This window comes from Caretta caretta, chromosome 6 (genome assembly GCF_965140235.1).
Source record: "Caretta caretta isolate rCarCar2 chromosome 6, rCarCar1.hap1, whole genome shotgun sequence".
NCBI lineage: Eukaryota > Metazoa > Chordata > Testudines > Cheloniidae > Caretta > Caretta caretta.
Window position 1 is genome coordinate 90,916,980 of NC_134211.1, and position 16,246 is coordinate 90,933,225.

The following is a 16,246-nucleotide window of genomic DNA, read 5'->3' on the forward strand; positions in this document are numbered from 1 at the left end:
AGGCGCAATCGGGGCGGGGGGGGGGGCCGGTAGAGAAAGCAGCCCCAGCCCCAGCCGGGCCGCGAGCGCCTCACCAAACCCCCACTGGCCACGCGGGCTAGCGCCAGCGAAACCCACCACTCGGACCCTCCCGCAAAGAAGCCCCGCCCCCTCCCCCGCGGCCTGACCGCCAGCCCCACCCCCGTTGCCATAGCGTCGCGGCCCCTCACCAGACGTGCGGCGGCTCGGACAGGCGGTGGAAGCGGGAGGCGAAGCTGAGGAGGGTGACGAAGGCCAGCGGGGCCCAGACCCCGCCTGGAGCTTCCAGGGGAGCCCAGGCCCGCGGAGGGGGAGAGGGACGGCTCGGCTCGCCCGCCGGCCTGCGGGGTCGCCGCTGCCGGAGCCCCCCGCAGCGCGGGCCCGACTCGGGCTGGCAGCACCCCGCCGCCAGCGTCATCCGCGCTCCGACACGAGGGAGGCGCCGGCGGCCGGGCACCACCGCGCACAGCACCAAGGGAAAGGGAGTCCGGGCCGCAGAGCATGGCGGGAAGCGGAGTCTGGTTCCCTCGCCGGGCATGGTGGGAGATGTAGTTCCTCGCGCCGGGGGCCGAAGCGTCACCGCGGCTCAGGTGGCAGGTTCAAGCGAGAGCCGGGTCGGAAATGCCACAGAGCGCGCCCTGCGCAGCGTGAAAGGAAACGGCGGGGACCCGTCACCTCCCCGCGCGCCCAGCCGGCACCCCGAGATTGCCCTGCCTGACCCCCCCCGTTCACCGACAGACACCTCTAGACATCCCAAGACTGCCCTACGTGCCCACCTCCCCCATTCACTGACAGACATCCCATGACTGCCCTGCCCACCCTCCCATTCAGACACCCCGAGATTGCCCTGCCTGCCTCCCCTTCACTGACAGACATCCCGTGACTGCCCTGCCCACCACTCCCCATTCACTGACAGACACCCTGTGACTGAACTGCCCGCCCACCCCCATTCACAGATAGACAAACCACGACTGCCCTGCCTCTCCACTTCCCATTCACTGACAGACCCCCAGACACCCCAACACTGCCCTGCCCCCTTCACTGACAGACACCCTGTGACTGCCATTCCCCATTCACTGACAGAACTCCACAGACATCCCGTGACTGCCCTGCCTACCAATCACTCCCACATTCACTGACAGACTCCCACATCCAGTGACTGCCCATCAGTGACTCCCCCCCACACCCATTAACTGACAGACTCCCCCGCACACACCCAATGACTGCCCTGCCCCTCACCGCACATACCCACTGCCCCCATTTGCTGACAGACCACCCAATGACTCCCCTGCCCACCCACTGGGCACACCCACTGCCTGCCATTCACTGACAGACCACACATACACACACACAGTGACTGCACTGTCTACAAACAGCCACAGCTCATGTACATCATGCCCACACCTAGTGCCCGCCCCCATTCACTGACAGACCCCACCCACCACATACATCTGGTGTGCACACAGTGTGCGCACATCCATTGCCCATCCCCATTCACTGACAGACACACCCAGTGACTGCCCTTCCACTGCTCACACACACAGCTGCTGGGCACACACAGCACTTGCAATATTTGTCATGCCTATACAATGGTGCTTAATTGATCAGATTCAATTTTATTGCTAGCCAGGTTCACTTTCTGGTTCTTTACCTGTATGCTGCACTCTCTGCATTGCAATTACTTTGGGGGGGGGTGGATGTTTAAATTCAAATTCTTCACTGAAATTTTAGAAAATAATATTAAAACATTTCAGTTAATATGAGGATTTAAAAAATCTTTTCCTCCTTACAAAAATCTAAACTTTGGGCATAAACTAGCCAATTGAGATGCTTTAAGACCTGGAAAAGCAGCTAGAACTACTACTCCCAGAATCCCAGCAACTGGCAGCATGGCTGGGGCCTCATGTGAATGAGACTGGCAGCAGTAACAGACCTATAGAGAGCACGTGAAGGAGGCTGTGTCAGCCAGTGCAATGTTAGCATCTGTGTGACTTCTGTTCATTCAGAGGCGGAGAGACAGAACAGAGCGGTGCTGAAAGTGCAAGATGAGTGCTGCCTTAGTGAAGGTATTTACTGCTACAGGGCCCAGAGACAGAGAGCAGAATTGGGGCTTTTTCTTTCACTCTGGCTGCACAAAGAGAAGCTCTTACTTCTCCTACAGATAATGCAGCTTCAGCTGGAGGATCTTAAGGTTAATTCAGAAGCATCTGAAGTGCAGACTGTGCTTTTTCAAATAGGGATGTAGCTACCCTCAACCCCACATGTTTTATGGAAGATGGGTTGAAATTGTGGCCCCTTGATCAGATGTAAGTAATCCGTGGATTCAGTTTAAACCCTGAGTCCTGCAATATCCCACATACAGGCAGACCCCTATGCCTGTACAGAGCCACACTGACTGCACTTGGGCTTTGCCCAGGTAGAACAACTTGAAGGATTGAGACCTAAGTTAGTATCTGGTGCCTCCACATAGATGTCTCCAGGAAAGAAATAAACTGCTTAGTATAAGGACAGCTGCAGAACACAGAAAATTTTGTAAGTGATCAGATCGGCTTTCAACATCTAACAAGAGGCATCCCCCCAGATGGCATGTGTGTTTGTGGGGAGGGCAAGGAATTTGGATCAGAGTTTAAACAGCATGTGCAGCAAATGAAATAGAACCATCATAAATTACAATATATGGTATATTAGTCTCCCACAACCTATAGTAGTGGAACCCTCTGCACATGTATTGGGTGGTTAAGAGCGGAGTGATTTTGGGTTATGAGCTGATAAATGATAATTAACAAAATACAGATGGAGAGTTTCGGCTGGGTTTCTAACCCTTCGGCATACCTCACAGGACCACTTTTTCCATTTCTAGTCCTATGTTATCCATTGTTGTCTGGGCTGCTGTCTTGAGGCAGGTAATGCCCACAGGGCTGTTATGATGTTGCGGTCAGAATCAACAGATGGCCAGGATGCAAAGAGCCTGGTCGGGCTGATACAGCCTGAGACATATAGGTATCAGTGAGAGCCTGGGAAGAAGTGACACTTGGAGGAAACAGGGTTACAGGGACATGCTGCCCATGGTGCTCCATGTTGAGCCAAGAAGTTCCCACTGAGCCTCAAGAAGTATTGCTGTATAATTGAACCTATATGCTGTGTGGGCTGTATGCCCCTATTAAAGATGTAAGCTACTGCAATATGATCCATTTTAAGCCATGTAGGATGTAGCCTTCAACTGCCCCCAGCTGTCAATGTGATCCTCAGCTGAGCAAAGTTAGGGGGGAAGAGTCAGGTTATTAGCCAGTGAAATGAGCTCCGAGGTATAAGTGTCACCAGGATCACTCCTTCCAGCTGATGCTCTCTAAGCATTTTACAGCCATCAGTGCATTAAGCCTCACAGCCTCCTAGTTAAGTAAGAGTTCTCATCCCCCATTTCACACATAGAGGTTATGTCCTGGGTCATGTACTGCAACACCACAAGCAGAGCCAAGCATAGAACACAGGAGTCCTGACTCCGTCAGCTGCTCTGTTCTTTATCCATACTACTCCCAACCTCCTCACTAAAGAATGAGATGTGAATAGAAACAACAGTCAATGGTTCTTCTCAGTGAAGGAGTTTAGGACTCTTCATGAGGAGAGAGTAATATGATTGGGACTTTTCAGCTTGGAAAAGAGATGACTAAGGGAGGATATGATAGAGGTCTATAAATTCATGACTGGTGTGGAGAAAGTAAATAAGGAAGAACTAGGGACAAATGAAATTAATAGGCAGCAGATTTAAAATAAGCAAGAGGAAGTATTTCTTCACATAACTCACAGTCAACCTGTGGAACTCTTTGCCAGAGGATGTTGTGAAGGCCAAGGCTGTAACAGGGTTCAAAAAAGAACTAGATATATTCATGGAGGATAGGTCCATCAATGGCTATTAGTCAGGATGGACAGGGATGGTGTCCCTAGCCTCTGTTTGCCAGAAGCTGGGGATGGATCAGTGGATAATTACCTGTTTTGTTTATTACCTCTGGGGCACCTAGCATTGGCTACTGTTGGAAGACAGGATACTGGGCTAGATGGACTTTTGGCTTGACCCAGTATGGCTGTTCTAATGTTCTTAGGGTCATGAATCTTCTTTGGAATCTGATCGCACTTCTGCACACCCAGCATGTGACTGGGAGGACTTACTGCCCCGGATCTTCTCTTCACCATCACTTTTTGGGCCTTTTCACATCTCTGGAAGGCAGTGTTAACTTGAGCTGGCACTGGCTCAAGTGCCAAAGGGTCCCAAGTTGTAAAGTAAATGTGATGCTTTCCCCTCATCCCCAGGGGCCTTGAAACTAAAGAGCAAGGTCATCAGCATGACACAATTTACATGCATGACACTCAGTTAGCAAATGATCAGGCATACTGCAGAAACAGAGAGAGAGAGAGAGCAAGCAGGAAAATGTCTTCCTTGACTGGGAGGTTACAGCCAGGGAACAGAGAAGCAAAGGGAAGATATTGCCAACTCCAAGTGTTCAAAAATTCTGAGCAAGATCCCAAAGAAAGATGAACAAAATTAATACATTTTGGATGCTTTTTCTTTGCCTTCTGGTTTTTGATTCCTTAGAGTTTGTGGTTTCCAGTTTTGATCTGCAATCATGACAGCTAGAAAGTTACTATTTTTTTAAATGAAAGCTGAGATTTTCACATAATCTAATGACTCCAGGAGCTGAGGCTTTGTGAAAAATCACCAAACAGCATGAATGTCACAGGAAAATCCCAAGAGCTGGCAACATTGCAGCATTCCTTCCTTCCCTGCCCTCCTACCAACCATTCCTCTGGTGAACTTTGGCTGGGATAATTCAGTCAAACATTTACATTCTGTAAACAGTTTAAATTAATCTAATATTTAGCTGTGAAAATGATTTAGTACTTAGATACAGGACTGGAACTCAGGACTCCTGGATTTTAGTTCTGGTTCTGCCATTGTCACACGAGTCAATGGACAAATCACTTTCTCTCTCTGATAGTGTTCCCTTCTGTAAAATGAGGATATCATGACACTGCATTTTTTTTTGGGGGGGGGGGGAGAAGGGGTGGCATACGAGAGTTAATTTTTTAACATTTTTGAAGTGCTTTGGCGTCCTCCAAAGGCAGGAGCTAGAGGTTTGTTATTCGTTAATAAGAAATACAAACAAGCCATGTGTACAGAGGAGGAACCTTTGTTACATGTTATACACAGTGTATTCCAAGTTTTACACAAAGACAGTCCCTGCTTGGAGGAGCTGGCATCTTTGTGATAACAGAAACTCTGTTTTTAGAACCTGCTCTCCTTTTATTATCCCACCGAGTTGTATTTCTGCACTGGCAGCTTCCAGCAACCCAAAAGTCTCTATAAATATTTTACCCATCGTGACAAAAGCCAGATATCACAGTGATGGGCTCAATATAGCAACCTAAAGAGAATTATAGGTGTGGCTAGTACAGGGTATTCACTCACAACAGAACTGAATCCTGCCAGCTCCTGTTGCTGAAACTTCTGAACACAGGAAGCTATTAAGAATTTGGATTCTGGCACTTTTCTCATTGGCTGTAGGGACCGAGCCTTCCCCCACCCCAGCTGAGTGAAAAGAGAAGGCAGGGTCATGTGGCTTTCACTCTTTGGAGTGAACTGCACACACAGACCATGGATTCCTCTGGAAAGGTGAGAACCAACGGGTTTAAAGCAGCTGTGGGAGCTTTCTTGGTTCCATAGTTAAACTGGAGATTAGCTTCCCTGCACTCAGTACTTGCTTGGATGAGTAACTTCTGTTCCATATTGAAAACATGCATGTCGGTGAATGGCTCAAAGGGCTGGCTCATACCACTGAGGTTTCAAATGGAGCTTCTCATTGTACACAAAAGGGAATTTTACTTTAAAAATCAATGTCATGATAAAGAAGCCCACATCTGAAAGTGACAAGGATGTTTTGAAGGGCCCAAACTCACCTGACTTGTATCCTTGTTGAAATGCATCAAACTTGGTCAAATTTTCAAAGGAGCAGAGGAAAAATGCTTCCCTCTAGCTGAGAAACTGCTACCATTACCATCATGTAATCCACTCTCCTCTCTCTCCCCTCAGCCAGTTCTTTATAGTTATTTCCGAAGTTCCTGCTCCTGGAGAGTGAGAATTGGTAAGATCTGGTGTTTACTACTTCTTTGCTCTGGCACTGTCAACCCACCACCTTTCTTGAACACTAATTCCCTTCACTAACCAAACTAATCAGTGACCCACTGAGTGAGTGAGTGAGTGAGAGAGATCAGCAGACATGCAACTGAAAAGACAGTGATGGTTTCCTCCACTTTTCCAGCGGGAGGAGAGAGCAAACACCAGAATCAATTTGCATTTGGCGAAGGGGAAGGCTAGTAGGGGATCAAGAGAATAACCATTTCATGTACCCAGTTGAAACTCCAGTGACCATGGACAGACAAGATACTTACTGGGGCTGAAGGAATATTGGTGTGTGTTTGTTACAAACTTTTAACCATCTGCCCACCTTTGGTAGTATAAGGGGGGATCTCTGCTGTCCTTTCTTCTCAGCCCTGGACTCTCAGTCGTGGGCTCTGGGTGACTCCCCCTGCCCTCAGTAGTTCCTTTTTTATTTTCAGACGCTCTATGGAGCTAGTTAGAGGGACATATTTCCTTCATAAAGCTAATGTAATCCAGATTCCCACATTCTTTAAAGAGGCTCCGTGTTCTGTGCTTGCAGTGATACCGCCTCAAAGTGTGTGATCTTATCTGATCCTGCAAGTTAAGCAGGGTGGGGCCTGCTCATCACTTGGATGGGGACAAGTTAAAACAAGGTTTTGCCAGAAGTTACATGGGTGACACAGAGCAATCTCCCTTGTGAGCTACCACTGACCCTACACCCCAAGGTGCTTTAATGCAGGGCATAATGGGGGTTATTCAATAGGATGTTAGTACTGACCTCCGTGCCCCAGCAAAGTACTAGGGGGCACTGTATGACAGAGCCACTGTCTTCCATAGCAGATCTAAAACAACCATTCTGAAGGGAAAGGGGTTTCTTGTTTTGTTTTTAAATACTCTTCAATTGAGATTTTAAAACTTTATGAGCCCATTTTCCTTGGAACCTAGCTTTTTAGCTCTCTCTGCCTCTCAATCTATATGTTGTGTTCCTCTAGCACTGGCTCTGAAGGGAATCGCCTATGATCAGGAACCAGTGAACCTCCTGAAGGATGGAGGACAGCAGGTAAGAGGGCAACTACAGTCAGCCTCTCCCTAAGCTGGCACACAGGCTAAGCCTAGGCATCACTAGAAATTTGGCAGCCCAGGATTATCAGAGGGCAAAGGAAATGGGATATATGTTGCCTGCTGTAAAAAGAGCTGTCCAATAGCTCTCTTCAGACTTTTTTCCATAGCTAACTGTAGCCTCTGACCTCTTCAGCATCCCCAACTCCCTTAAGTATAGGCTGAGATCAAGAAAATGTCCTGAAACTCACATGTATCAGGCCATAGAGTTGTCTCTCCATGGGAAGGGGCATTAGCACTATTGCTTGGGGGACTTAAAACTAGAACTGGACAGCATGCTAGGGAAGCTCACCGTCCTGCCTTAGCCTCCAGGAGGGAGGACGAGAGAGAGAGATTGCATAAGACCTAATAGTTTCTTTCCCTCTCTAATGTCTGTGACATTATCCAGGAGGCTGCAGGGAGGCTCTCTGCCTTCAATCGGCATGGGGGAACCAAGCTCATCATCAAGTGCTGCGATTTCCAAGTATAGTCCTGGGTTGTGGATGGGTGGCACCAGAAAATGGAGGCATTTGTCCCGGAGATGCCTGAACCACATTGTAGGGAGTGACTGCCTTGGGCACAGTAGCCCTGTAGCACCACTGAGGCAGAAATCTGCATATGACAACATGGCCAAGCCAAGAATAAGGATAGTGCAATTGCACTGCTGCGGGGGATCAGGGATGGATCTTGCCTTGTCACTTGGATCAATGGATAATGTGGGGGTAATGCACGTGGAGTGACCCCTAGGCCCCAACAGGAGTGCCTCCTGGTGCCCAAAGGAGAGTCATAATGTACCAGGACCATTAGGCCTGAAGCAAAGGAAGGAGCCAAGGAGAAAACATAGTGGAGAAGCCTCAGGGTTTCAGCAGTATCAGAGAGAGCAAGACTGCAAATCCATTTGCAAGCAGGGGAATTGGGAGACAGGGTAGCTCCCACCAAACAATCGGACATGGAGAGATAATATACAGAGCTGTGAGACCCTTGAGGCTTTCCCTTTCAGAGAGGAATACTTGGCTCTTCTTGGCTATAGTATAGTAATCCCAGTGTCTTCTCTCCAGTTTTCTACTGAATTCCAGGTAGTAAATCCAATGCAGCAGGTCCCAGCCCTGAAAATCGATGGCGTCACCTTGTCTCAGTCGGTGAGTAGCCCAGCCAGCTCTGCCCATTAATCATTTACTGTGTCCTGCTGCCCAGAGGGAGGACTTTGCCCCCACAGAGTGCCTGGTCTCTGAGTTAGAGAGCACAGGGTATCATTCTGTGATGAGGAAAATGGTCCCGGCTGGGAAGCGTATACCAAGCAGCGCCTGCAGGGAGACTGCCAGGGGAAGTTGTCTTCCTCTTCAGATGGGAGATTACTCTGTATCAGGCACAAAGGCACCTGACATTAGTGATCACAGCTCAGATGCTGTCTCAGAATCCCACCTTTTACTGGGTAATTTGTCTTTCCGTAGCTTCTGCCAGGGAGAGAGATCACTTGTGAGATGAGCCAGGAGGGCTCCAGGTTCCTCAGGGAGTTTTTCCACATCACAAAAGCACACTGTTTGGCATGGTGGTAACCTCTGATCAGAAGAGGCCAGACCTCAGACAGGAAATCTGTCTTTAACTCCTGCTCCTTTGCTATGCAATGGGGCTGGCCTCTCCTCCCCAGCCCTCCAGTATCTTACCCATGTCTCCTTGCAGCTGGCCATAATTCAGTACCTGGAAGAGACCCGGCCTAACCCCAGGCTGCTGCCTCAAGATCTGAAGAAGAGAGCCCAAGCCCGGATGATTTCGGATCACATTGTTTCTGGCATTCAGCCCCTGCAGGTACTGTCCTGTCATAAACAGGCGGATGGGACTTCCAGATTGGGTTTGTAGCTGTCTGTGGCTCTCAAACATTGTGACAGTATCATTCTGTTGAAACTGTTGATGGGAAATAGAGTGGCAGATCTCACACAGACATTGGCATAGGATCGAATCCAGACTCAGCATGGTTAGCAGCATCTACCTGTTTTGCTGATTGAAAACAGCAAGGCACTTCCTGCAAAGACCACATGCTCTGACCCTGAGAAACATTCATGGTTCCCAGGGCTTCTATTCGAGAAGAGCTGAATTTACAAGCAGCGCAGCAGGTTCCAGTTGCAGGGGTTAGTGCCTCTTGGCAGGGGGGAGAGAGAGCTCCAGGCAAAGAAGTGTGATGTTTTGTAAGAAGGGCAATTCTGAGAAAGAACTGGGATGTGTGGGCCTGTGATTCAGAGACTGAAACCTCGAGTGACCCAAAGGGCTGAGTTTGGGACTGGGGATTAGGGACTGACACCGTATAAGCCCAGCTGACCCTGTTTTGTGTATGACCTGTGGCACGGTTCAGCCTGCTGGATCAAGCTAATTTGGGGACTCTTTGGCCTCCTCAGAACCTGAGTTTCCTGAAACAAGTGGGAGGAGAGAAGAAGCTGGAATGGGCTCAAGGCTCTATCGCACGTGGTTTCCAAGGTACGTCTGCATTGAATTAATCAGCACATCTGCAAATAGCACAAAGCACTGGATGAGCAGTCTGTTGGGCAATCTGCTCCAAAGTCCTGCTTTCTACTGCACAGGAACAGAACAATAAATCATCTAGTCTGGTATCATCTGCTGCCATGCTGGAGCAGACCAAGGGCCCATCTAACCCAGAATCTCACATCTGGCAGTGGTTAAATATCTGATGCTCCAGAGGGAGCTCAATGCTGCATCTGGAAGCAGGGAGGAGGGGATTCAATGATGAGGTTCAATAAGGATAAGTGCAGGGTCCTGCACTTAGGACGGAAGAACCCAATGCACCGCTACAGACTAGGGACCGAATGGCTAGGCAGCAGTTCTGCGGAAAAGGACCTAGGGGTGACAGTGGACGAGAAGCTGGATATGAGTCAGCAGTGTGCCCTTGTTGCCAAGAAGGCCAATGGCATTTTCGGATGTATAAGTAGGGGCATAGCGAGCAGATCGAGGGACGTGATCGTTCCCCTCTATTCGACATTGGTGAGGCCTCATCTGGAGTACTGTGTCCAGTTTTGGGTCCCACACTTCAAGAAGGATGTGGATAAATTGGAGAGAGTCCAGCGAAGGGCAACAAAAATGATTAGGGGTCTAGAACACATGACTTATGAGGAGAGGCTGAGGGAGCTGGGATTGTTTAGCCTGCAGAAGAGAAGAATGAGGGGGGATTTGATAGCTGCTTTCAACTACCTGAAAGGGGGTTCCAAAGAGGATGGCTCTAGACTGTTCTCAATGGTAGCAGATGACAGAACGAGGAGTAATGGTCTCAAGTTGCAGTGGGGGAGGTTTAGATTGGATATTAGGAAAAACTTTTTCACTAAGAGGGTGGTGAAACACTGGAATGCGTTACCTAGGGAGGTGGTAGAATCTCCTTCCTTAGAGGTTTTTAAGGTCAGGCTTGACAAAGCCCTGGCTGGGATGATTTAACTGGGAATTGGTCCTGCTTCGAGCAGGGGGTTGGACTAGATGGCCTTCTGGGGTCCCTTCCAACTCTGATATTCTATGATTCCTTCCTGACCCCTGTAGCAGTCCGCTCACACCCTGACACACAAGGACTGACAACACTTAACCTTTTATCCCAGCTGTCACAGCAGATGCCTTTTACATTCATATAAACCAGAGATCAGCAAGTCCCCTGGCGAGCTGGGCCGTTTTGTTTACCAACCGTGTCCGCAGCTCCCACTGGTTGCAATTCGCCGCTCCAGGCCACTGTGGGCTGTGTGAAGTGGTGGCCAACACATCTCTCGGCCCGCGCCACTTCCCACAGCCCCCACCCATTGGCCTGCAGTTGCGAACTGCGGCCAGTGGGAGCTGCAATCGGCTGAACCTGCGGACGTGGCAGGTAAACCGGCCCGGCCCGCCAGGGGGCTTACCCTGGCAGGCCGCATGCCAAAGTTTGCCGATCCCTGATATAAACTGTACAACCCTTTACTTTAAACGGTACTAAGCTTGTTGCCTCAATATCCATGGCAGAGTATCCCACAGGTTAATTCTAGTAGGCAAAAAATACCATTTCTATTTCCTCTTCAATAGGTTGCCTTTAATTTCACCGTGGGCCTCCTTGTCCCAGTGCCCTGGGATAGGACTATAGGAGTCTGACTGGCCCTCCCTGCTTCACTCAGTTTATACCCCTGTATCCTGAACCTTCCTGTTCTTCTTCTTTCCAGTTCTGCTCTTTAGTCGCTTTGTGTGGAGAAGCCCCTCTCCCTGCCACTAACAGCGGAGGCAAGGGGCAGAGGGGAAGAATAGGAAACCTATTTTGTCCTTTTGAAACCATCTTGGGTCCAAAATGGCTGAGTCCCAAAGCACCCTCCTTCCTCAGCTCCAGTGAGAGTCTCCTTCCCTGTAAGTGCTGCCCTGGGTTGCTTTCTTCTAGCCCAACTCGGGGTACTTTGGTGCACAACACTCAATCCAAAAGGCTGCCGGCAATCTAGCTCTTCAGCACACCCCTTTAAGCTGCTGAAAGAGGGAGTTGCTGATTCCTGACGCAGTGTACTGTCTCTTTCTGCAGCTCTGGAGCAGATCCTGCAGCACACAGCTGGGCGCTATTGCATTGGGGATGAGGTAAGGAGATCAGACAGAGCACAGCTTGCAGAAGGCACCGACAGCCTAGCATTTATCTGGGACTGGGTTAAAACATCTCCCACACAGTGGTGGAGGTCAAAGGCTTTGGGCATAGAGGCTGTGGAGTCCCTTGAGGTATATGCAGACAGAGCATTCCCTGGGCCTCATCATAGAAACCAGGGCTGCATGCATCCTACTCAACCCATTGCCTGCTCTCCTTCCCTAGCTCCTTCTCCTTTGGGGAGTAGCCATGTTATTGCATTTCACACAGGAGGAGGACAGCTCTCCATTTCCCAGCTCTGTGGGGATGGCAAAAAGCCATGGGCTATAAGAAACATTTGCTTGGCCCTGTCCGTATGCTATCTATCTGATTAGATAAGATAATGGGAATTGGCTGGAGATTGGGAAATAGGATACAGTGTCTTTCATCTCATGGGCCTCGGATCCAAACTAGCCTATCAATAGAAACACAGCTGTTTTCATTCACCAGCAGGTAAATGGCCCCCTGTGTGAAATGACTTGGTGACACCTCAGTCCTGTCACTGGTGGGTAGGCATCTGCAGCACAAACCAGCCAACTAAAGTCTAAGGACTAAAACCCCTTTGAGGTGGCCACACCTGGTCCAAGCAGTGGCTGTGGTGATGCCCATTGACACAGGGCTCAGTCTCCAGCCCTGCCACGTCAGCACCAAGTTATCACTAACATTTTAAAGAAAACCAAACAGCCTAACCAGTACAGCTCATTTTGCTACCATTTCCAGCCAGAGCAGAAAGTATGAGAGACTTCAGGTGGCTGCCCAATCCCTTAGCTTAACGTCCTAGTCCTGCAGTTGCTTCACCCCACTAACCCATGGGAGGAAGCTTGGTTTGGTAGCTAAGGCACTGGACTGGGACCTGATAAGTCTTCAGCTACGTTAAGGGCATAATAAAGAAGCTGTTCTTAATGTCCACTGAAGGTAGGATGAGAAGTAATGGGCTTAAACTGCAGCAAGGGAGATTTAGGTTAGATATAAGGGGAAAATTTCAAACTATAAGGGTAGTTAAGTTCTGGAATAGGCTTCCAAGGGAGGCTGGGGAATCCCCATCACTGGAGTTTTTAAGAATAGGCTAGACAAACACCTGTTAGGGATAGTTAAGTTCACTTGTTCCTGCCTCAGTACAGGGGGATGGACTTGATGACCCCTTGCCTCCCTTCTAGTCCTATATTTCTATGAAGAAATCTGGGTAAATTCCTTGCTCTGCCACAGTGTCATTAAATGACCCTGGGCAAATCACTACTCTCTCTATGCCTCAGTTCTCCATCTCTAAAATGGAAATAGTAGTACTTTTCCCCACACTCTTTGTCTGTCCTATTTAGGTTGTAAGCTCTGTAGTGCAGGGACTGTCAAACTGTGTGTGTACACATACAGCCAAGCACAATGGGTCTTTGGTCTTGGTTGGTTCCACTTGGAGCTATTGCAATGCAAATAATAAGCGAGGTTCACTTATCACGCATCCAACTCTCCATCTCCAACTGGCTGTCTCCTCCCTCTTTGGAGGGGCACCTGGATTTGTTTGCACAGTGGCAGGGTTGCCCTAGGAATCTCATGGTGCGGGGCTGAACTAATGAATTGGTCTCCATGGTGCATAATCATGCAGCTCTCCTGGGGCCAACGGCAAGCAGCTGCAAGTGATTCCCAGGGTTCCATTCTGCATTGTTCCCACGCCCAGCAACTGAGCCAGCTTGCAGAAAGAGAGACCTTCTGTGCAGCCCTGGAGCTCCCAATTTGACCCTTTCATGCTGCATGGAAGCTGGTAAAAGAATAATTGCCCTCCCTCCAATGTGGAAGGAGCAAACAAGCTTAGTTTCAACATGGCAACACCCATCCTAGTAGAAAGTGGACTGAGAGCCTACAAGCCCCCAAAAGGCATCAGAAAGTAACAGTTTATGGTCACTACTGTTCCAGATAGCCCTGGGGCAGCTGCCCTAGAGGTGAAAAGCTTTGTATCCCACCCCCACGCCAGTCAGGCCCCTCCTCTTTCATTTTGTGTAACACCTGGTGCCAGTGGAAAGTAAACACTGAACATTAACATGTACAATCATTTTCATCTGTCAGCAGGTCACCTCTCCTGCACTGGCATGGATTGGGTTTGGGGTAGCTGTACTTTGCAATTGAAACAACCACCCACTGTTGATTCCAGGCCCTGAAAGGAGCTGGACTGGGAGGCAGCCTCCTGCTCTTCATAGGGCCCACTCTAGCATCAGAACTGTACAGAACAGGGTGAGTGCTGAGAAGGGCCTTTTGGGAAAAAAACAGGCCTGCCAAGCTGTAGCTCCAGCCAGTGCACTAAAGGGCAGTAGGGTGGGTTTTGAATTGCTTTGACCAGTTTTCTTTGCTCCATTGCAGGTTTCCATAGCTGACTTGTGCTTGGTCCCTCAGGTTTACAATGCTGAGAGGTAAATGACGGCTGGTCAGCTCCATTAGACCCCATTTCTTGCACGAGAGGCCCAGTTGATCTCTCTCCTGCTGATGCTCAGGCCAATTGGGATAGCACTCCCCACCACCCAGCTTACAGCGCCATCAGGGTATTCTTCTCACCATGATTTTTTCCATTTCCTAACCCCTGTATCTTTTGAGCGCTCACAAAAACGAGGAGCTGGGATTTCTTCCCTAAGACCCCCAGAGCAAGACTGGCAGCTACCCTCACATGAGCTTAGACAGGCCAGATTCTGTGTCCCTACCTATGCAGAAAGCATAGGAAACACAGCCTCTTAGGGCTAGTAGAAGCCCTTATTGAAAGGGTCTCTTGCAGCCAGAACTGCAGTGTTGCACACTCTAGGAGAGAGAAGATACTTGGATACCATAATGACTGGCAACCTTATTTAAAAAAAAAAAAAAAAAGGGGGGGGGGGGAGGCTGTAACACCAGTGCGGGCATCCACTCTAGGAAAAAAGGTATGTTTCTTGCCACATGCTAACCAACACAATGTAACACACAGGAGGTAAAATCCTAGTGAAGACAAGGCTGCTTTCACACATTAGCAGGCCAAGGTAGATCCTAGGGATGAGCTTAGCTAACACATGATCAGAACACACCTTTTTTCCTGGTGCAGACTAGGCCCCACTCTGCCAGATGATTCTCCCCTGCTTGACTTTTCTGGAGCTGTGTGCTGATCAGGTTGCCCTGGGTCCGTGGAGCAGGGATTCTGTAGAACTCCCCCTTAGTGCTTGCTGCTGGACTGTCTAGCTGGGAGTATCTGACTGCATCTCTCTGCCCTTTGTAGATTTAAAGTGGACCTGGCTCCATACCCCACGATAACCAGAATCAATAAAGCCCTTCTGGAGCTAGAGGCATTCCAAGTGAGCCACCCATGCCGGCAGCCTGATACACCTGCAGAGCTGCGAGCCTAAGGCCTTCCTACAAGCGGGCTCTGTTCCTCTCTAAAGCATGAGGGCAGGGGTGGCAGAGAAACGGATCACACCCTGCCGGAAAAGGAAAGCCACACAAGTGCCCAGCAGGCACTCATAGCACTGATGCATCCTTGCCAGCTGCAAAGAAGAAACAGAGCAAGCACCACTGCCCCTTTACTCTGAAAGTAGCTGTGCATGGCCCATTGCAGATCTGAGTATGGTAGGGAAAGGTGATGCTTATCCCAATCAATGTTTAACTACCTTCAGTCTCATCATGCAGTAGATTAAAGGAGAAACATCAATAGCTATCTTGAGCCCTGCATTTGTGTGGCTTTGGACCCAGGAATGGGCTTGCTGAAGATATCTTAGCTCTTTTATTGTGGAGGGTGAGGGCAATACCCTTTGACAGGAAATGTTCATAGCAAGATTGAGTTGTACCTATAGGACAAGGCCAGCTTGAGGATGCCTCACTTTCACCAGCCATGGAAGAATATCAAAGAACCACTCAGCGCATAGAGTAAAACTAGGCCATTAACACACTAGGCCTGATTGTCCTAGCACCACACCACAATTACAGTAACCCCATTGACTTCAGTAAATACCAATTTACATGGGTGTAAGTGCAAGGAAGATCAGGCCCGCCCTCTCATCCTGCAAACATAATGAGAGCTAGACCCAAACCTTGGGTCTCTTCTCTTGAAGGGAACAACTGACAGCTACACCACACCATGCCTGCCATGCCAGCATGAAGGAGATTAGTTGTCCCAGGCTTCTGGGTGATCTATATGTCTTCCCTTCACCAAGCAGCAACCTGGTAGAACTAGTCTCCCTCACTGCTGGCATAGCAGCCAGCTCCCCCCTTAGCCAAAGATGACAACGTTCTCTTCCCCATCCCCAGATGGCATGCCACTTACACCCAGACATCACACAGCATCAGCCACTTTTCAGCCACTTGTAGAAAGCCAGTCACTCACTTTCTAGCAATACTGTCCCCCTTCCTTCCCAAGGGGAGATTTC

At 49.3% G+C, this 16,246-nt stretch overlaps 2 protein-coding genes across 10 annotated transcripts in view; one reads left to right on the plus strand and one right to left on the minus strand.

The window, feature by feature from the left end:
- The window catches only part of POMT2 (protein O-mannosyltransferase 2), a 48,310-nt gene extending 47,824 nt beyond the window's left edge, over positions 1-486 (minus strand). For both annotated transcript variants that reach the window (XM_048852606.2, XM_048852605.2), the window contains exon 1: positions 210-486. In XM_048852606.2, the coding sequence (XP_048708563.2) occupies positions 210-436 (227 nt within the window). In that variant the 5' untranslated portion in view covers positions 437-486. The remainder of the gene's footprint in view (positions 1-209) is intronic.
- Positions 453-15,535, plus strand: GSTZ1 (glutathione S-transferase zeta 1). 8 transcript variants are annotated; one of them, XM_048852618.2, is made up of 10 exons: positions 453-608; positions 6,101-6,152; positions 7,162-7,229; positions 8,326-8,406; positions 8,948-9,073; positions 9,658-9,736; positions 11,787-11,839; positions 14,020-14,099; positions 14,226-14,275; positions 15,103-15,201. In XM_048852618.2, the coding sequence occupies exons 1-9, from the start codon at positions 555-557 to the stop codon at positions 14,233-14,235; spliced, it is 603 nt and encodes a 200-aa protein (XP_048708575.1). In that variant the 5' UTR covers positions 453-554; the 3' UTR covers positions 14,236-14,275; positions 15,103-15,201. The 8 variants fall into 8 exon arrangements, with proteins under 8 accessions (XP_048708575.1, XP_048708570.1, XP_048708573.1 ...); XM_048852615.1 differs by lacking the exon at positions 14,020-14,099 and adding an exon at positions 2,025-2,084 and having other exon boundaries at positions 590-608; positions 15,103-15,535; XM_048852613.2 differs by lacking the exon at positions 14,020-14,099 and having other exon boundaries at positions 15,103-15,535.
- Positions 15,536-16,246: the final 711 nt, after the last annotated feature.

Excerpts from the sequence above, each read along its gene's own strand:
- GSTZ1 (XM_048852613.2), top strand. The coding sequence starts at position 555 with ATGGTGGGAGATGTAGTTCCTCGCGCCGGGGGCCGAAGCGTCACCGCG. Across the intron at positions 609-6,100 it reads GAAGCGTCACCGCGGCTCAG|CCAGTTCTTTATAGTTATTT; the intron begins GTGGCAGGTTCA and ends CTCTCCCCTCAG. Across the intron at positions 11,840-14,225 it reads GCTATTGCATTGGGGATGAG|GTTTCCATAGCTGACTTGTG; the intron begins GTAAGGAGATCA and ends GCTCCATTGCAG.